General features: G+C 36.3%; 1 protein-coding gene across 1 annotated transcript in view; it reads left to right on the top strand.

The window, feature by feature from the left end:
* Positions 1-10,315, top strand: part of LOC150081218 (monocarboxylate transporter 10-like) — a 139,926-nt gene extending 129,611 nt beyond the window's left edge. The window contains exon 9 of the mRNA XM_090379410.1: positions 9,895-10,315. Coding sequence (XP_090235536.1) covers positions 9,895-10,076 — 182 coding nt within the window. The 3' untranslated portion in view covers positions 10,077-10,315. The remainder of the gene's footprint in view (positions 1-9,894) is intronic.
* Positions 10,316-22,034: the final 11,719 nt, after the last annotated feature.

The following is a 22,034-nucleotide window of genomic DNA, read 5'->3' as shown; positions in this document are numbered from 1 at the left end:
ACTTTCCAGTATTGCATCAATATTTATATTTTCTTTCACATACAGGGTGTCTCAAAAATGCACAGCATAACTTCAGGAATGAGTTCCTCGTATGTAGACAATAAAAATATTTTATATCAACGTAGTTCCGGAAATGCTTGGTTTCCGAGTTTTGAAGGTCTGTCTGTGACACTTAACTCTTCACATCACTTTATAGTAATTGTTCAAAATGTCCACCTTCTGCCTGAATACAGGCCTCACATCGACGTCTCATCGATGACCAAGACGATGCCAAATTCCTGGCATCGTCTTGGTCATCCTCTGTCAGCAGCACGAGGTGTAAAGGTCTCACGTTCACAAAGGCAGCGATGGATACCTTCAAACGTTTTTCTGTCTGGACATCTTCGTTCTGGGAACATTTTGTGGTACAAAATGTTCCCAGGGGATGAATCAGATTGGTCCACTTGATATTGATGGGTCAACTGTTGATGATCCTGCTCAGGTAGCTAACAAACTAAATGAATATTTTGCATTGACATTCACACATGAGGAGTTATTCAGCAAGGGGAATGCCAGAGGTGTATTCAACTCTAGCAGTAAGCTACAGAATCTTGAAATAACTGGGAGTAAAGTGGAGGAGAAATTGTTGAAGATAAACACAAGAAAGGCACCCGGGGTGGATGGGATCTATCCAGTTATATTAAAGAAGGCAGCAAAGGAAGTAAGCAAACCATTAGCCATAATTATGAGAGCTTCCTTGGACTCAGGGGAGGTACCCATAGACTGGAAATGTGCAAATGTGACCCCAATTCACAAAGGAGGATCAAAGGCTGACACAAGTAATTATAGACCTGTGAGCTTAACTTCTGTTCCAGGAAAATTAATGGAGGCACTGGTTAAAGAAGCACTGCAGGATCATTTAGACAAGACTTCAGTTATAGCTCGGATTTTTTTTTTTTTTTTTTTTTTGATTTGGTAGTTGTTGGCGCATCGGCTTCTGTGGCCATATTGCACCTCCCAAGGTTTTTGCAGTACTTTGATCCAAGCCCGAGGCGGGAATCGAACCCGCGACCTTTGGGTTACCGGGCAGGTACTTTACCCACTCGGCTAGCCCGGTCGGCTTATAGCTCGGACACAGCATGGTTTTGTTAAGGGGAAGTCTTGCCTGACCAATTTGATTGGATACTATGATGCAGTCACAAAAGAACAGGATGCAGGGAATAGCTTTGATATTATATACTTGGATCTTAGAAAGGCTTTTGATACTGTTGCACATGGAAGACTGCTGCACAAATTGGAGCAGTGTGACATTGGAGGCAAATTGCTGCTATGGATAAAGGAGTGGTCGAGGGGGAGAAGACAGAGAGTGGTAATCAATGGACACTGCTCATCGTGGACTAATGTTATTAGTGGAGCTGACCGGGCTAGCCGAGTGGGTAAAGTACCTGCCCGGCAACCCAAAGGTCGCGGGTTCGATTCCCGCCTCGGGCTTGGATCAAAGTACTGCAAAAACCTTGGGAGGTGCAATATGGCCACAGAAGCCGATGCACCAACAACTACCAAATCAAAAAAAAAAAAAAAAAAAAAAGGTTATTAGTGGAGTCCCTCAGGGCTCAGTGTTGGGTCCATTATTGTTTTCTGTATTTATAAATGATATTGATGATGGTATATCAAGCTTAATGTCCAAGTTTGCAGACGATACAAAGGTTGGCAGGGTTGTCAAGGACACTACTGACACTATGCTGCTGCAACAGGATCTGGAAAGGTTGAGCAGATGGGCTGAGAGGTGGCAAATGAAGTTTAACATTGACAAATGTAAAGTACTACATATGGGAAACAGCAACCCCAGAGCAACGTATCAACTCTGTGTTACTACACTAACAGTGGTAGAGAATGAAAGGGACTTGGGGGTGGTTGTGCAGGCAGATATGAAGTTCTCTGAGCAGTGCAAATGGGCTGCAAGAGTAGCTCATGGAGTATTGTCAATGATATACAGGAATTTTTCCAGCAGGGATAAGGAGGTGATTATTCCCTTGTATAAGGCAATGGTCAGGCCTCACCTAGAGTACTGTATACAGGTCTGGAGGCCTCATTTCAAGAAGGATGTAGAGCTGCTGGAACGAGTACAGAGAAGGGCAACAAGATTAGTGAATGGAACAAAGGCTTAAGTTTTGCAAATTACAGTGTCTGGAGACTAGGCACCAGCGAGGTGATCTGATAGAGGTGTATAAAGCCTTGAATGGTTTGAGCATGCTCAATGCTGATGGGATTCTTCCTCTCGCTCAGAATAATCACCTGAGAGGGCATAAATTCAAATTGAGGAAAGACAGATGTAGGATAGACGTGAGGAAATTTGCCTTTAGCCAGCAGGTGGTTGGTTGGTGGAACAGACTTCCATCCCTTGTGGTGGAGGTTGATAGCCTAAATAAGTTTAAGGCTCAGCTGGACAGGTATTTTGAACGAACAGAGGGGTGAAGTGGAAGTGGGTCTTTTTTTTTTTTTTGGCTGATGCTGCATAAGCTAGCTTTCTTGCATCAAATGCCTCTACTAATGCTAATACAAACAACGAGCCTCCAGAGCATTGCCGTCTGCCAAACTGCACATAAAGTGCATATCCGCTTGCTCCTGATTTGAGTACGTGGTCGGAATGGAAAATCACCAGATTCTGTCAGTACCTTGTGATGAAGGAAATCACCTGCGGGAGATAAGATATTCCGGTTAATAACTGGGGAACCAAGCATTTCCGGAACTATGTTGATATGAAATATTTTTATTGTCTACATATGAGGAACTCATTCCTGAAGTTTTGCCGTGTATTTTTGAGACATCCTGTATATATATACAGTAAACCCCCACTATTCGCGGTGACTGATTTAACATAAAATGAAACCTAAAAAAATGTGAATTTTAAAGCGCCGTGAACATTTTCTGCCATAAAAAACATGGGTGTGGCTAAAATTATCTTTCCCAGTCAAAACAGCACTCAGTGGGTGGGGGAGAGGGGTGACAAAATCGCAGCGTGGATGTTTCTCGCTAATCCTTGTTCGGTATGTGTTATGCACTTGCCATGGAAGGTTTCGTTGTTTGTTTTTAATTTATATGCTTTTAAAATTGAATAAATTTATCAATTTATAAATTGATATGCTTACAAAATTGATAAATCTACCATTTTGCAGTGTAAAACAGACTTTTTCGAGTGTGTTAACGGAAGAAAGTGACTTTATTGTGGACAAGTTCTTTCTAACCCCTACAAAAATATGGCTACGAATAACAAGGGAAATGTGAATGTGAAATTATCAAAGGTGATGACATTGGCGAATAAAATTGAGTTATTAGACAAAATTTCTAATGGTGAAAGTGTCTTCTCGGTGGCAAAACATTATAAGATCAATGAGTCAACGGTACGATCAATCAAGAAATTGGAAGAAAAAAATCTGCCATAGTGTCCGTGAAAATGCGCTAATTGTTTCAAAAATTTGCTCTGTAACTCGTGATGTTAAATTAGAAAAAATGGAAAAGATTTAAATCTGTGGACAGAAGACCAAACTCAAAATAAAATTCCGTTAAGTTCACTCATTTTTCGTGAAAAGGCAAAACTTCCTTTATCAACACTTTAGTGAAACTGGTGATAGTACTGGTGGGATAAGTTTTTTAGTTAGCAAAGGCGCTAGTTTGAAAGATTTGTTTGAAATTTCTAATAAATATTACATTTAATATTAAACTGTTTCTTATTTTCATTTCGATCATATGCTTGCATTTCACTATGTACTGTCTATGTACATAGTCATATTATGAATGTACCTATAATACATACACAGATAAAATTTTAGACTAGTTTTTCTTATATATTTCATACTTTGGAATGGAACCCCTTTATTACTATGGGAGCCATAACTCAGTATTCGCGTTTTCGGTATTCGTGGCATTTCTCAGGATTGTAACCCCCGCGAATAGCGGGGGTTTACTGTATATATAAATAAATAAAACTGCAGCCATTGTCAATCCTCTGCAGGATGGAGGCCTTCTCAACAAGTCAAGTTGAAGGAAACAGACCCTAATCAGTCACACTGGTCCAGTTCAAATTGGCAGATTGACCATATTTAGCAGTCAGGGGCTTGAACCTGGATCTACTCAAAAAGCATGTCGAAAAGTGGGAGTGCAGTAGCACTCCCACTTCTGACCACTCAGCTATGGAGGCCTTTTATATATATATATATATATATAAAAAGAATAGTAATTTATAATATGAAGTATAAAAATATATATAATATAATAATTTTTTTAGGAGCATCAGTGACTAAGGCCGTATTGCTCTGTATATACTGTCTGTAAATTGCATGTGTTCTATGGTTGATTCTCTGTTTGCTGAAAGAAAAACCAGAGTTTCCAGAAGAAAAAATGGTGCTACCCTTGCCCGAGACCAACTAACTCAGCCACGTTGTGAAAAAGGCCCATAAAAATTCCTTATATCATAGACAGGACTCAAACTCAGGTCTTTTCCACCCCATGTGGGGAGGACAATGATTCTACCAACTGCGCTATCCATGAAAGCATAATATGAAGTGGTATATATCAGTATTTTATATATATATATAAAATACTTATTTTGGTTAAATAAAAAAATACACTAAATGCACTCATAATAATAACTTATAATAACTAAAAAAAGAATCAAAAATATAGATATATTTATTTTGTTATTCACAGGTAAAAATTCCAAAATGGAATTTTTTTAAATATACACAACTGCATCTAGTAATATTTCTGTATTAATCAAGTTTTGTAATGTATTTCTACAAGACTCATTGTGGCTCCTAAGGTTTCTTATTTCAGCCAAACCCTGCATTTAAGAATAGTGGTTTTCTGTGTAGTTAAACTTTGCTTTTTTTTGTCCTCAAAAAATTGGGATCTATAACAATTTTAATTCGTATATACTTTAGTATCTAAAATTAATAATAAGGGACTATGTTGCTCAAAGATTCAAAACAGTGCAACATTCCAAAACGGTAAACTGGTAAAAAGAAGTGGCAACAGCTAGTTATAACAGTATACTATATCTCCCCTCCATTCACATATGGCTTTGCTTAAAAATAATTGGAGTTTGTGGAGAGGGGGACATGGAAATAAATTCTAAAACAAAATAAAACAAAGAAATAATAAGAAACAGTACTGAATAGTTGAAACATAGATTATTATTATCTAGGCTGCATTTACCAGGATGCAGTTACACCAGAGCCTCATGCTAGTGAGGGGCCTGGACCCTCACTAATATGAGGGTCCAGGTGCAACTGCAAGTCTCTGTATGTGGGCGATATCTGGCAGTGGCTGTTGTTGTTTTTATGGATCAAATAAATTATTACTGTAAATGGTTACTAAAGCCATTTTTATTATGTAGTATTCAGCAAACTAAGTTCACTACTTAGCATACTGATTTTTTATATTGTGGAGGCACCTTCACCACAAATTGCTTTAAATAAAATGCACTGCTCCAGGGGAGAAGTGTTTGCCACTGCACAGATTAAAGTTTCAATTCTGTTTGGAATCTCATCAGTGAGCAGATAGGCAATGTGAAGACCTTAGCAACCCAGTGATGAGAAGTATCACTATATATGAGACGCAAGAGGGTGCACATAAATAAAACAAAGTAAATTAAGTAACTGGCAAAAGCTGGTGCTACAAGATTTAAAAAACGTTATTATAAGGTGGTATCAAAGCAGTTTTTCTTAAGTGGAGGTAAGCAAATTAAATTTGTTACTTAGTGCACTGCCTCTTATCTTGTAGAGGCACCTTCACCTATTTTGGCATTTATTTTGGATGCTTCTTGTCACTGGGTTACTAAGGTCTTCACATTGCTTACCTGCTCACAGATGAAACTCCACAGAGTGTTTTTTTTTTTTTTTTTTTTTATGAAAACCACAAACACAAAAGGTATTAAAACCTATAGTACTTAGTACCGTGCATGGGTTGAAGGAGAAGTATGGGGAGAGGGGGATGCCGGAAACTTTGCTCTAGAGACTAAACATGAGTTAAAACTCAAGCAGTGGCAAATACTTTAAATAAAACAGAAATATATTTCTCCACTCGAGCAGTACATTTTATTTATAGTGCAATACCAAAGGTAACTATGAGGAAGGTGCCTCTACAATATCAGATTGGTGTACTAAGTAGCAAACTTGGATGATGTTATTCATGTAGTTGAGGAGTGGTTATAGGTCGAAAATATAGGACCAAGGAAGCAGATTGTACATAAGGGATCTATAAAAAGTTGAGGAAATGTTACATCAAGCATAGTCTTTGGAGATGACTACATTGAATAAAATTATTATAATTCTTTTATTTTTGTTGATATGCAGCCCATAAACTGGGTGCCTTACTCATTACTTTTAAAGTTTGTCCAATCAGTTTTAATGATTTGTTGTAATTTAATTTCTCCGAACATTTAATTCAACTATATATACAGCAATACCTCGCTTAGCACGGGTTTCACTATAACACTGTTTTCAATTAAGTTAAGTCGAAAATTTACTGTACATATTAAAACTCATTCAATAGCGTAGACACGTACTCTACATATATGCTGCATTGTTGTAGTCTAGGTATGTGTACATATATGCTGTATTATTGTAGTCTAAGTACGTGTACGTATATGCTGCGGTGCCAACTCTATTGTCTTATGTGCACATGTGCTAAAAGCTCCAATCAGGCAGTCAGCGGCAATGTGCAACAGTGTTCAGTATTCTATCCTGATGAGACGACATGATAGCTTTTTGAACTTTTCATTCCACAATTTACTTTTTTACCCCTTTAAATACAATCGAAAATATATCTGCTGCCAACAACATGCATTCTGTTTGGCAGCATGTTTTGCCCCATTTGGCAAATGATTTCACTGGTTTTGAATCGCAAGTTCAGACAACTGTCGAAGACATTGTGAAGATTGGAGAAGACTTGGGATTTGAAACTTTGGACACTGCCGATGTACATGACTGCATTGACTTACACGCAAATGACTTAAATGATACAACTCTCCTTGAAACTGAGGAGCAAACTGCACATGAAGAAGAGGAAAACAATTCTGAAGTGGATAACAATGAAGTGGCATCAAAAGAATTTAACAGAAGAATTGGAGAAAGTTTTTTCGGGGGTTGAAATGGCCTGTGAGGCAATTATGAATGGAGATCTGGATGTTGAAGGTAGCATCAAGAAAAGGCAAATTTTACAAGATGGAATTTGATGCTACAAAGACGTGTATCCCGAGAAAAAGAAGAGACGACTTCACCAGACTTTATTATTGGAATACCTAAATAAACTATAAAGCTTTTTTCTCATCTCTCATGATGTTACCTTTTCATTAATAAAATTTTTGCAATATTTATACTGCAATATTTGCAGTATAAATCTATAAACAAATTGTTTATAGATTTATTATAATTTGTTTATAGACTGTATCTCTGGTACGCATTCAATTAAAACCCATTATAATTATACCTCAATCAGCATGGTTTCATATAACCCGGAACAGTCTCGGTACCAATTATCAGTGCTATGCGAGGTATTGCTGTAGTACAATTCAAAAGTTTAGGGAAATGTATGAACAATGTTAGATGATAATTGGAAGAGAGAAAAAAAAAAAAAAAAAAAAAAAAAAAAAGATTAAATTTTTCTTGGACCATTTCTCCTACTATAACATTATACACTAAGTGTGTGCTGAATTTTATTGTGTTATCATTTAATAACATACAGATACCAGATAAAAAATTATTCACCTGTGTAATTTTTAAATTTTTAATTTCTGGACAAAATTATATTAGAATTTTTGAATTCTGCTTGGAGTATGTCAGTGTCTCATCTTTTATTAATGGATTACAATATTTATGCTATGCATTTTTTTAGTTTTTAATAAAAATTAAATATTTTAAAAATGCTACATTTTTACACCTTTTATTTTCAAGCAAAAATATAAGCATAAAATATAAAGAGAGCTATTAGCCTTTTCCACTTTTAAGCTTTAAAAATTGTTGAACGTATGCATGTGTTTCTGGTTATTATATGCATAAATAGTATTAAAAAATTATGCATACTATTGTTCACTTTCATTTTCAAAATTTATTTAAAATTTGGCATGCCACAAAGTGTGCAAAATTTGAACATTCTGCTTGTTGTTAACTCTCTAACCTGATTGATTACTGCTTTCCATGTTTCTGTGTTTATTATTCAAAAACAATTCAAAAACACAAAAACAAATTTCTGTGTTTATTATTCAAATTTCAAAACTACGTAGTTTATGATCATTAGATCACAGAAGAAAGTTTTTGTAAATAACTTTAACTAGAAACAAAATATAATTCAAAGTTTTGTAAGTGTCAGTAGCAGTCTTTTTCTTATACCAGCATTAAAATTTAAAAGTAGAAAACAAATGTGGTGGGGCTGTACCTGCTCATTGCACTCATGCTGTAACTCTGGGAAAATGATAAATAAAAATTAAAAAACCCATACCAAATAAAATTTGTCTGTATTTAGGAAGATACAGAAAAATCACAGATTTTTTCTTCATCCAACAGTTAATGCTGCTCGTTATTTTTAAGTTACACTTCAGAGGTGTAGAGCTGACACTGCAGGGTTAAACAGTTTACAAAGCCGTGCCGAACGAAGCCTCAGGTTAAAAACTGAAATGGGTGCCAAAAGAAAGATTTGCCAACATTTTTGATTATTCCAATCCATTTATCATCTTGCTTTTGCAAGACGAAAATCTTTGTCATGCCACCGTACAGATACCAAGCTCTGCATGGCAGTGCTATCTGGGGCACCACAATGATTGTCGCTCCACTGGTTGTCATTTTCATAACCTCAATTTTAATTTTTTTATTACATGTACCAGAAATGTATTAAAAATAAGTAATATTTTTAATTAAAATTTTTTTAAAAAAATATTTTAGTGGAGGGTGCAATTTTTCATTCTTTCCTTAGGTACTAAAATGGCTTGGCATGGCACTGATAGTTGAGCCCACAATTTATAGTTTTTGCTTTCCATTCAAGGTAGATCCACACATTCTCTGTAGAATTTAAATCTGGTGATTTGGCAGGCCATTCTCCCAATGCTCCTCATGTAAAAATTTTAAAACAGTAGAGACCCCGTGAACCGGATAGTTGCCATCTTGGAATATAGCAATATTGAAATCACGAGTATCCTTCAGATGTTCAGAAAAAGACACAACCTGATCATTCAGAATATTTGTATATCCAGCCTGATTCATCTTAGTTGGTATTTCAAGTAGCTGATGCAGTTTATAAATAATTAAAACATCCCCAAAGTATCACCTACCCACCACCACCAGCTTGCACACAGTCTGGATGTAATGCTTAATTGCTTTTTCTGCAAACTAGATGCCTGGCATCATTAGAGTGTAAGTAAAATTTGGATTCATCACAGCTTTTGAATCACTGCTAATCCACTTTTTATGCTTATTAGACCACATATTAACCACACATTTTTTATGTGCAACTGTTAACATTGGTCTTTTGAGGTAGGCCTACTCCAGATGTCCATATTATGCAATTCTCTTTGCAGAAATCAGAATATCAGCAGATTCTTGTATTTCTTTAAAAGCAAATCCTTTATAGACCTACCAAATGCTAGCACTCCTTTTTGCCACTCACCTTTCCTAGGCCCCATCTTTTATTGTGGAAACCCATTCTCCTTCAATCACAGCTGTGTATACTTGTAAATAGAACAAACAATTAACTCTATACTCCTCAGCGCTATAAGTGAACAAGCACATAAGGTACATTTTTCAATCTCTTATATGCCCTAAATACCACAAGTGACTAATTTTTTTACTGATGTCTGTATGTAGTAGTGTGTAATGTATATAATATATATATATATTGCTTTTAATTTAAAATTATGTCTTTCAGCTGATTCTGTCCTATCTAGTGGTTTTCACAATAAACAGAACTTGTCATCATCAGAGTACAATGTGGCAACTCCCACAGCAGTGTGCTGGGACAACAGGAGCTTACCAAGTGACCTAGTGCTGGCAACTAGTGCAGGAGCTCAGTCATACCAGTATAGTAATTTTACACAAGGACCAGAATGATGAATCAATATAAATTAGATCTGTACAGTCTTCTGGAAATAAAGCAACTTGCATAAAAAATTCATTCCTAATGTTCTAGCAAGAAAATAACTGTTCCAAAATGACACTGCCACATGGTAACTGATGGAGAAGAAGAGCAGTTTACAATGTATGTAGTATATTAGCTGTAAGCATCTTCACCTAGGAACATTCTCATTATTACAAAAATAATAAAGGGATATGTTACCTGTTCTGTGAAACATTTTTCTATTGTTATTTACTCTTTCTAATTTTAATATTCCTTGAAGCCATTAAGTGGGCATGATAGAAAAGCAATTTTGTCTCCCCCTCCTCCATCTCTAGATCTTCAGTAATGCACTGCACACCCATATCTCATCTGGGATGGGTGGACTGGCCCAGCTGGCAATCAACTAATAGTCATGACATGATAGATGGGGGCCAAGATTTCTGGGAGCTGCTGATTCACTCCTGCATGCTGGTCACTCCTTTCTCACAATAACACAGAGTTACAGTGGTTTTCACATGATTTCATATATCTTCAAAAAATCCAGTGCATATTTGCAAGGTTACTGACTACCAAGGCAAGATCTGCAAAGCAGACTTTAATTGAAGAAAATTAATTTCACATTTCACAATCCTTTAAGTAAGTAAATAGTTTCTCTTAATAGTAATATCATCAAATGCAATATAGTGGGAACAAAAAAAAAAAAAAACCAAAATGTATGAAGAATGTATTGAATGATTCCCAAAAACTTAAAATACTGAAACAATTTAATTGCCAGCTCACTTTCTTCACTATGTAAATTATTTTAAAGGGCAGATCTTAGAAAAGCTTATTATGGCCCCCAATATTATCCCAAAAGCATGTTCTTCATATTTTCTTGTGCATTATCTGTAAACTTGATAGTATGAACCAGAGCTGTAATGCTCAATATGTTCTACATTGATATCAATATTTGTAAAATAATAAGAGAAGTTTACCTCAATATAATATGTAGAACACTTCTGTACAATAATCTCCAGCAATTAAAACGAAAAAATTGCAAATTTTACATTACAGTAAAAAAATAAAAAATAATTAAAACTCAATTGAACAAATTAAAAAAACACAATTGAACACAATTAGAAAAACACAATTGAACACAATTAGAAATCAAATGAATTAGAAATCAGTTAAAAATCAATCTAACGCAATTAAAAATTAAATTAAAAGAAATTTAACGAAAAAAACTGAGTTTTTTCAAAAAAAAATCATTTTTTGCAATTTTTTCATTAAATTTCTTTTAATTTAATTTTTAATTGCGTTACATTGATTTTTGTGTTCATTTGATTTCTAATTGTGTTTAATTGAGTTACTGTAATGTAAGTAAGATTTGCAAATTTTTTGTTTTAATTGCTGGAGTATCGTAAGGAAGGGTTCTACGTTATTATATTGTGGTAAACTTCTCTTATTATTTTACAAATTATCTGTAAACAAAACTTCTTTATAATAGGGTTCCTCAGTAATCGATAGATGTTCATGTCACTTGGGAGAGATCCAATTTTACGGATTAGAGTGCTTCTTTGTCATATTGTGGACAGTTAGATAACACTTGAGCACAGTCCTCATTGGCATGCAGGAACAGTATGGTCACCAGCCAGTCCAAGACTATGAAGTTTGGTCTTTAAAGGAGCTAAAAGTGATATACAGCCCAGGGACAAACCACAGTGGGAGCTTGGGAGGATAGAACAGCAATACCTGGGGCAGGAATTTAAACACGAGAAATGTCCCCTCAGAAGAATCCCATTAGCATTGAGTTTGCAGTAGTGGACAGCCCAGTGGCTAACAAGCTGGATAAACAAGATACCAACACTACACAACACAAATCACACAATAACTCACTCATCTGGCTTGACAGAGTTTTTGTGTTGCATCTCAAAAGCTATAAATGCAGAGTTGGGAGTGACCCCTGGCAGGGTCGTGCCAAGCCATTTTAGTACCTGAGGCAAGAATGAAAAATTGCACCCTCCCCTAAAATATTTTTTTAAAAAAATTAATTAAAAAAAGACTTATTTTTAATAAGTTTTTGGTACACGTAATAAAAAATTAAAATTGAGGTTACAAAAAAGAAAACCAGTGAAGTGAAAATCATTGTGATGCCCCAGATAGTGCTGGCATACAGAGCTTGGCATCTGTACAGTGGCACGACAAAGATTTTTGTCTTGCAAAAGCAAGATGATAAACGGATTGGAATAATCAAAACAAAATCAAAAATGTTGACAAATCTTTCTTTTGGCACCCATTTCAGCTTTTAATCTAAGGCAAGAGCCTTGTTCACCTCACCCTCGGCACAGCTCTGACCCCTGCCCCACTTGACCTGTAACACAATACACTGTCCTTCCTGGCCATGACTTTTTAGAGGTTGAAACCACCATTTACAAAAAAATTTGCAAATGTTTTTCCAGACCACCACCTCCTGCAGCTATTTAATAAATGCCTTGTTGAGGGGATATTTCCAACATCTTCAAAAGTTATTATAGATTAAAAGGATGCTACCAAGAGGCCTCCGTAGCTGAGTGGTCAGGAGCAGGAGTGCAGTAGCACACGCTCCTCGAGTAGACCGGGATTCAAGCCTCTGACTGCTAATTATGGTCAATCTGCCAACCCACACTGGACCAGTGTGGCAGATTATGGTCCATTTCCCTCAACATGAATTGTTGAGAAGGCTTCCATCCTGCAGTGGGTTGATAATGGCTGCAGTTTACTTTTGCCAAGAGGAAAAACTGCATTTGGAACAAATTTGGATTTAAACAAGACAGACAGATTGACTGAAGATGCAATGCACTACAGTGTCTCTGCAGCAGGCTTAACTCAGGATAAGTACATGCAGTCCATCTCTCTCTCTCTCTCTATGGACTTCGTCAGGGCTTTTTACACTTTATGGTGGCCAAGCATTCTGAGAAGGCTTTGCTACACAAGCATACCAGCCAATCTATATAGGTGTCTTAAGAACTTTCACCTCCTTATCCCTGCTAGCGAAGCAGGGATAAGGAGGCGATTATCCCATTGTCAGGCTACATCTTGAGTATTGCATATAGGTCTGAAGGCCTCATTTCAGGAAGGATGTACACTGCGTGGACAGAAATCATGGGATATCAACCTAGTAACTGGTAGGCCCACCTTTTGCCCGAATAAGGGCAATCACATGGCAAGGCATTGAGTCCACTAGTTCATGAAAGCGTTCCACAGGTATTTGCATCCATGCTTGCTACACTGCTGTCCATAATTCTGTCACATTCCTGGGTGGAGGGTCCAAAGCTCGAATGGACCTTTCCACAGCATCTGAAAGATGCTTCACCATGTTCGATGAGTGGAGAGGCCATTCCACGGTGCTAAAATCTGTGGAATGCTCTTCGAACCATGTTTTAGTCACCACAACTCTGTGGGGAGGTGCATTGTCCTGCTAGAAGTGCCCATTGCCCTGTGGGTGCATGATGACCATGAAGGGATGCAGATGGTCTGCAAGGATGGACACGTAACCCGGACCATTCAGAGGTGTGTCTAGACGTACCAGGGGCCCCGTGTGCCAGTTGAAATTATCTGAACATGCGATTCAGAACCAATGAAATAATTTACCAAATGAGGCAAAACATACTGCCAAACAGAACACATGTTGTTGGCAGTGATTTCTAGCCAAGATGCAGATATATTTTCGATCTTATTTAAAGGGGTAAAAAATAAATTTCGAAATCAAAAGTTTGAAAAACTATCATATTGTCTCATCAGGATGGAATTAAGAATACTGAACACTGTTGCAGCTGACTACCTGAAGGGAGCTATTGTCACATGTGAATGGTAGACAATAGTTGGCACCACAGCATATATGTATAGTACCTGTCTAGCTATTGAATGAGTTTTAATATGTAACAGTAAATTTTCGACTTAAACGTAATTGAAAACAGTGTTATAATGAAACCTGTGCCATTTGAAGCAATGCTAAGCGAGGTATTGCTGTATGTGCATGCCCAGCCAGAAGCGTGTGTATACATATACAAGATGCTATCAAAATGTTCTGGGATTCCAATTATGGAGTACCTTCTGCTCAACCTTGGTTGCTGCACAAAAGTATATGCGCAGTACACTTCACTGAAAATATAACACACTAATTTGAGGGTTTATTGTCAGACAATGTTAACTACAAAATCATTTTGTAGTTGATGTTTTTGTAATTAACCAAGAAAAAGTCATTTGACATTTTATTGGTTTACCGGAAATATGCTTATAGCCCAAGCTAACTTGTAAACTGTTGGAGAAATATATTTTTATGACATGATATGCATTGTTATTTGTATAAAGTTAAACCAAAGTTGTCTCAAAACAAAAATTAAATTTTGTAGTTAAGGTTGGTTGACACTAAGCCCTCAAATTTTTCTTGAATCACTCAGTTCGGCATGTGAAACAAATCTAACTTTGAATATGGCCCCTGTACGGGGAAAAAGATTGGATACCACTGATCTAAGTCATTCTGAAGTGGCATAGCCTGGTCCTGTTTATCATCCTACCTACCTTTAAATTATCAGCAAAATTTGACAGCTTTGTTTATTTTTCAATATCAGTGAAGAGAATGAGAAAATTAGTCCACTCTAGAGAATGCCCATTAATTATCCCCCCCAACTCCTTTTGCTTAGCTACCCCCTGACCCCCTTGAGGATCTTCCCAGTAATCCCAGCACAGTCCAGTTTGTAAAGTAGCCTGTCATGGAGAATCAAATACTTAAATCTAGACATTCAATGTTGAAATTGCTTCCAGAATCTAAATGCTTTTATGACTATTTCATAATAATTAAAGATTTGTTGGGCAAGACTTTCCCCTTTAAAAATCCATGCCACAATCCTTCAGAATTTTATTCTTATCAAGATGTTTCTGTATTATATCCTTAAAGATTCAGTCTCTTTTCCTGAAATTAAAAGCCATGCCTTTGCCTTTCGACGTCAGCCCTAAGGTATGTGGTTCATGGGTGATGACTGGGTCTAGATAATACTTGTTCCTAGTGTTTTCCCCAACATGCTAATATAAATAAGTAATCTAGTTATTTAATAATTTTGACCCATTCACCCATTTTTATTTATACTCTGGCACAACCAACATTCCAAATGAGGGTCATTGTCATTTTATAAAGAGAAGTAATAACATTCTTAGGATGAGTTTACAATTTTGACACTGAATATAATCATTAACTCTACTTAGTATACTGTCATTAAAACTTAAACTATGGTCCATTCAAATGCACGTGCATTACTGGGCTTTCTCACAGTTGACCACTTGGAAGCGGTTCTTGTCATTCTCTTCACAATTGTCTGGTCTGTAGCATATCCCTACCCTCATTTTCTCTTTGCTTTCAACTACTTCACGCCAGACAGATCTCTGCTGGCTGGTGCAAGTTCTATTTCTCGGAATGCTGTTGTAACCAGGCTACATTTAATAAAATCTTCTCCACCTCTCCTATACTGCCTAAATACATTATAAGGGCAATTCAAAAAACATGAAAACAGAAGTGTTGCCAAACTGTTAAAGGGCTTGCTTGAGAATTTCAGCTAAGGGTTGTCCTGATTAAAATAGCCTGTTAAATTTTATGAAACTGATTTTTTTATAAGGACTTGGATAATCCCCAAAAATATAATAAGGGGTTAGGGCAAGCCCCCCAAGTTCCTTCCAGCATACCCCTGCATGCAACCCATGGGTTTTATTTCAAATATTATTAATAAACATAATTATAATAGAGATTACAATAAATGTTTGAAAGTCTCCTCCTTCCCAAATGTAAGCACAAAGTGTTTTCACAATGTTTGGTGAAACATACTGTATATTCTGGCATATTAATCAACTTCTATTTTTTGCTATGAAATTTTGTGCTTAATTATATATATTTTGTGTTTAAGTCAACTCCTTTTTTTTACCATTTTCTTTCACATCTCAAGCAGTAGTGTATTAGGGTAAAATCTGCATTAATAAACACCATCTTTTAATTCAGTTATTTCTGCTCTTTTGTTTTAAAGGTTACCTTGTGATATTTTACTTTGTTATATGGCACAGCACAGCAAAGCACAAAGAAAGTAGTAAGCAATCCTCCCTTATGCAGGTCATGAAACCAACATATCAATCTTATTGATGTTACATCTGTGTGTGTACATGGTATACTTTATGTAACCAAACTATTTCTTGTTGAGTGTTAAGTGCCATATTGTAATGTAAATCAGTTTCTCTATAAACAGTGCCTAAATATGGAAGCATGTTTGCTCTAAAAATCGATAATCTCAAAAGTTCACTTTTCGAGGACTTGAAAAGTAAACACAGAAATATAACTCCCAATAAATTCCATGAATTATTTTTATATGATGAAGATAAACAAATTCTTGGTTTTTAAAAGCCAAGCAACAATGTATATGTTTGTGTAAAAATATATATGTAATAAATTGTAAATGTATTGCTATTAATATATGACTTTCACTTTCACTAAGCATCAATTAAGCTTAGGATTCTACACTTGGGATACAAGTAGATTTTAACATTTTAGATGATTTTTAGTGCTTCACAGTCGACTTATACTTTAGGCCAAAATATATGGTAATGTTCGAACAGTTCTTGCTGAAATTTCTGATTCAATATTCACTTTTAATTCTTTCAATATGTGATGGTTGTTAATGTAAACAATAGTACTTAAGTAATTCAAAAGGAAATTCTGGATGATCAATTATGAACATATGACAAGTGTTGGACATCTGGGATGACCAGTGCTGCTATTGTAGTTGTTAGAATCAAATTCCAGAAAGTTGTCAATGATGGGTTGCATGAATTTTGAATTAACCTGTACATGATATAGTGAAACACATCATTCCTCTTATGTCTGCATTAGTTGTCCTAACCAGGAGATACAATAGTAGACTATATAACAAAAGCAAAAGCTGAGTATAAGAAATCACTGCCAAAAAAAGAGTTAATGTAAGTATGTAAACTTTATGTTTACTTACATACTTATATTTTGTAAACTTACAAAATGTAAGTTAATGCAAAAAAAAATCAGAGAGCCCTTCCACTTTGAGATCCGAAACAGTGAAATCATACACAACCAGCCAGAAGCACAGACCAGCCGAACAAATATTTTTCATTCATTTTTCAAATCAAGACCACATTTCAACTACTGAGACACAGAGTCAGACTGCAGTAGTGATGGAATCCTTTTTTGATCAGGCTATACGAGGGAGAATAAATTTAAATTGAGGGACGATGTACAGAAATTTGCTTTCAGCCAAGAGGTAGTATATTGTTCGAACAAACTGCCATTTGGTATTATAAAAGTGGGTAGTGTGAATTAAATGCAAAGGACTAGACACACTTTAGAGGGATGGATGGGAAGTGTATGTTTTTGGCTGATTTTGTATAAGCTTGCTTTCTTAGATCATATGCCACTACTGATAGTAATTTAGGGCAGAAAGCCTCAAACTATGGCATTTACCGCAATTGCATCATTGCTATAAGATCTCATATTGAGAAATCCCTCAAGATGTCCTCTGCTTATACTTGGAATAAGTAACACTCCCTTTTATTTATTCTCATTTGAGTCCCACCCAGATGGCACCATCGTCAGAAAGTATTTAAACTCTCATACACATGAGCTGATAACACGGTTGACTTGTTTACACATTATGAGGTGTGGCAATAAAATTCCTGGACTGATACTGTTGCAGTCATATTCAACGAGCTTTAAAATTAACAGAAGTTGTAACTTGTAGTTCAAACTTCCTCCAACAAATGGTGGTACAGAGATTGTCAGTAGGCTGACAGGGTGTGATCAGTGGAGTAAAACAGCGCACGTCCGTGCAACAATAGCAAATGAATAACGTGCCTCACTCAACTCATTGCACTTATCCGTTGTATTTGAATTCAGTTGAAAAAGACACTCGTTAGTCTTGAAAGCTACTGCCTGTTACTTATTAGTATATTTTATTATTACATTAAACTGGGTTATAATTATACGTATCTATATTTTTTCTCTCAACCACGGATCCCAGTACACCAGGCCCATTCGTTACTATGCATATAAATTATCGGGTGATACAGAAGACTATAGCAGATACAAATTAGTTGGTAGTTAAGTCACAAAGGAGATTAGGCAAGGAAAGGCAGATTATGAGACATCTCTAGTGAAGAAAGCCAAGAAAAGCAGCAAAGACTTCTTTACTTATATTAACAGAAGAAGGAAGCAGTGGAATCACATTGGTCCACTTGATATTATTATTAATACCAGCCATATCGTGCAAGGAAGCCTGAGGCTTATGATATACCAGCCAAAAAAAAAAAAAAATTTCTGGGTTACCCAGAGAGAGAGAAGTAGAAGTAAATCAACAAGAAACGAGAATGGTGATATCCAGCTCAGGACCCTGGGTGTGCCAAGCCCATACTCACCAGATGTGAGCCCCTATCGATGGGTTAACTTTTGATGAATCTGCTGACAGACTGAATAAGTATTTTGCATCTATATTCAAATATGAGGAATTCTTTAAGGAAGGAGAAGTTTATCAAACTCTTAGAGTAACCAGAATGATTTGGTGATAACTCATAGTAAAGTGGAAGAGAAACTGTGTTGAAGCTAAACATGAAAAAGGACCTGGAGTGGATGAGATCTATCCAGTCATATTAAGGGAGACAGCAGAGGAGGTAAACAAACCCTTAGTCATAATTATGAGAGCATCTTTGGATTCAGGGGAGGTCTCTATGGACTGGAGATACGCAACTGTACCTCCAATTCACAAAGGGAGATTAAAGGGTGACATGAGTGATTACACCTGTTGGCTTAACTTCTGATCCAGGGAAAATAATGGAGTCACTGTTTAAAGAAGTAATGCAGGACCATCTAGACAAGGGCGCAGTTATACTTCAGTCACAGCATTGGTTTGTTAAAGGCAGATCTTCTCTGATCAATTTGATTGGATATCATGATGCAGTGACAAAGGAACTGGATGCAAAAATAATTTTGATATCATATATTTAGATTTCAGGAAAGCTTTTGACACCATGTAATCATGGAAAATTGTAAAAACTGATAATTGTAATGCTGCAATTTATGCAGCATTACACATACAGTAATGCTGCATAAATTGCAGTATGGCATTAAGGGAAAGTTGCTGCTGTGGATAAAGGGATGGTTGAGTGGAAAACACTGTTCTTTGTGGACTGATGTCAGTGGGCTCCACTGATTTGTCTGGTGCTGTATAAGCTTGCTTTCTTGTTTTCTGTATTTATTAATGAAAGTATATTCTGATATACTTTGCCTTGAAGATGATACTAAGGTTGGCAGAGTAGTAACAACAGTAATGAAGGTATTCTACTGCAACAAGATATAGAAAAATTAGGCAGATGGGTTGAGAAATAGAAATTGAAGTTTAACATTAACAAATGCAAGGTACTGCATGTGGGTAGCAATAATTGCAGAATAACATATGAACTGCACTCAGGGTAGCAGAAAATGAAAAGGACCATGAGCTGTCCTGGCAGTGCAGACAGGCTGCCAGGACAGCTCATCATGTATGAATCGCCTGTGGAGACGGAAATGGATCTCGTGGCGAGACTCATCTGCACTGCTGCTACTGTCAAAGAAACTCCAGTTGTGTTCGACCGTGTCCGCCAATCCATGCTGCGTCAGTCACGCATGCATCGCGTCTCATGGTGGAACCTTCGAGCATCTGTTGTAACATCATGAAATGCATCCATCTCGTACTCCATTGTTAATATTATGTCAAATAAATGTTTGCCACTAATTACTGTCTTGTGTCATTTCTGCTTCTTGTGCCTCTGATACTACTTTCTCGTGACGTTTCCGGTTATGGGTTCCTATGTGATTCACATTCCTTTAGATGTTACCTACCTCCCCTAAACGTTTGTACCAATATTTTTGAGACACCCTGTATATACAATGGGATATAAGGGGCAATGGGTAGGCCATATCTTGAGTACTGCATACAGATCAAAAGGCCTCATTTTAGGAAGGATGTAGAACTGCTGGAATGAGTACAGAGGTCAACGAGACTGGTGTGAGGACAAAGGGGTGTTCTTATCAAGAAAGGCTTTAGTTCTGCAAATTGCAGTATCACCTCGCAGGTGCAAGGTGATCTAATTGAGGTGTTTAAGCCTTTCAATGGCTTGAGCAAACTAAATGCTGTGGGCCTCGGCTTCTGGAACAACCTTCCTTCATACGTATTTCCTGAAAATTACATTCTACAGAAGTTCAAGTCCAATGTCAACAAATATCTTCTTTCGTCTTCTCAACCTCCAACCCAAGCAACTAAGTATTATAGGTTCTAATACCTCTCGTGTTTGGGGTTTACATAAAAAAAAAAAAAAAAAAAATTCTTCCTCTTGCTCAGACTATGCACATGAGCGTGACATATATTCAAATTAAAGAAGGATGTTTGCTCGAACAAACTTCCATCTGTTGTTGTGGAAGTGGATAGTTTGAATAAATTCAAATAAGAACTAGACAAACTCTTGGAGTGGATGCATAGGTTAAAAAGCGATATTTTTTTTGTCTGGTGCTGTATAAGCTTGCTTTCTTGCATCATTTGCCACCATTTATAGTAATACTTTGAATAAAAATAAAACCATTTTTGAGCTTCTTCACTTTGTTCTTTTTATTGCACCAGTCTGGCAACTTTTTTGTAATACCTTGTATTATCAATCTAAGAAGTACATCATTTGACATCTCTATTGCACAAATAAGGCACAACCAGGTTACCTACCTGTCCACTGATGAGAGGCCACATAGTTTTGAACCATTGTCATCTGGAGGGTGTACTCAACTGAGAATATGTAATGGCAGAACTCCATCAGCATTATTTATTCAAAATACAAAGGAAGCAACTCATTCTGAAGGATTTCACAATATGAGAAAATTATGTAATATTTCAATAAAACAACTTAACTTATCATGTGTAGCTTAATTCTTTCTCAGTATTTTGTTTACCAAACAGAAGTAAAATAAAAAAAACTCACTATTTTTGTTAAAATTAGATATTCAAGGTATAATTAAAGCAGTAATCAGTTGCATGTAAAATACAAGGAATTTGTTACTCGTAATATAACTGCTGTTTAAAAACTACTAAGGTCAACTAAAAACTGATTGGCATTTTCACGAGACTGAAAAAATTGATTTCATCATGTCGTCATCAATAAAGATTACTATAAGTGATTTGCATTTTAACCTGTAAGAGATGGGAGTGGCGATCCCACTAGTGACAGATAATTTGTCCTACTGATTGCAATGGTCATCCATGACTTCACTTTTATTGATAAATGTTGGTGGGTAATGCAGCTGTAGCGCATGACAGATTTCTGCCTACCATGGCCAAGTAAAAATTCTTTCATGTTTCCTTAAGAGAAAGTGGCTCTTTGATAATTATTGCCAGCGTGTGTGTGTGGGGGGGGGGGGGGGGTACTGCTGTCAGTTGTGATGATGAGCTGATGGAAATTGCCGTTTAACTTTCATTAGTTGAACTCTGGCAAAGCATCAAAAACCACACAAAGAAATCCCATCTTCATTCATGCCTGACTACTAAATAGTAGTCGGGTATGAATCAAGGAAAAAATGTAAAGTTCTTTAGGGCTGTGAAAAGTTTTTCTCATAGACATTGGACCTATTGTGGTAAGGTGATTCTCAACCCTGGCAGCAACAATTCTAGGGATATCTGAGATTCACTATGTACTATAAATTAAAAAATTAAATTCTGTACCAGGTATATAATGTGTCCTGCCACTAGCATATTTAACGTGTTTTACAAAGAGTCAAAAGTTTTAATTTTCAGATATTAATAAAATTCATGGATAATAATATAACAATGTTTTTATTTTATTAATAATAGTTATATATCGGTTACTGAAAGTATTGGTCTGTGATGACTAAAGTAGGATATATAATTTTTACATTG

The sequence above is a fragment of the Mastigoproctus giganteus genome, chromosome 8 (genome assembly GCF_048544385.1).
Source record: "Mastigoproctus giganteus isolate SK-2022 chromosome 8, ASM4854438v1, whole genome shotgun sequence".
NCBI lineage: Eukaryota > Metazoa > Arthropoda > Arachnida > Uropygi > Thelyphonidae > Mastigoproctus > Mastigoproctus giganteus.
Note: the sequence above shows the minus strand (reverse complement) of the source record. Positions and strands in the feature narration are given on the sequence as shown.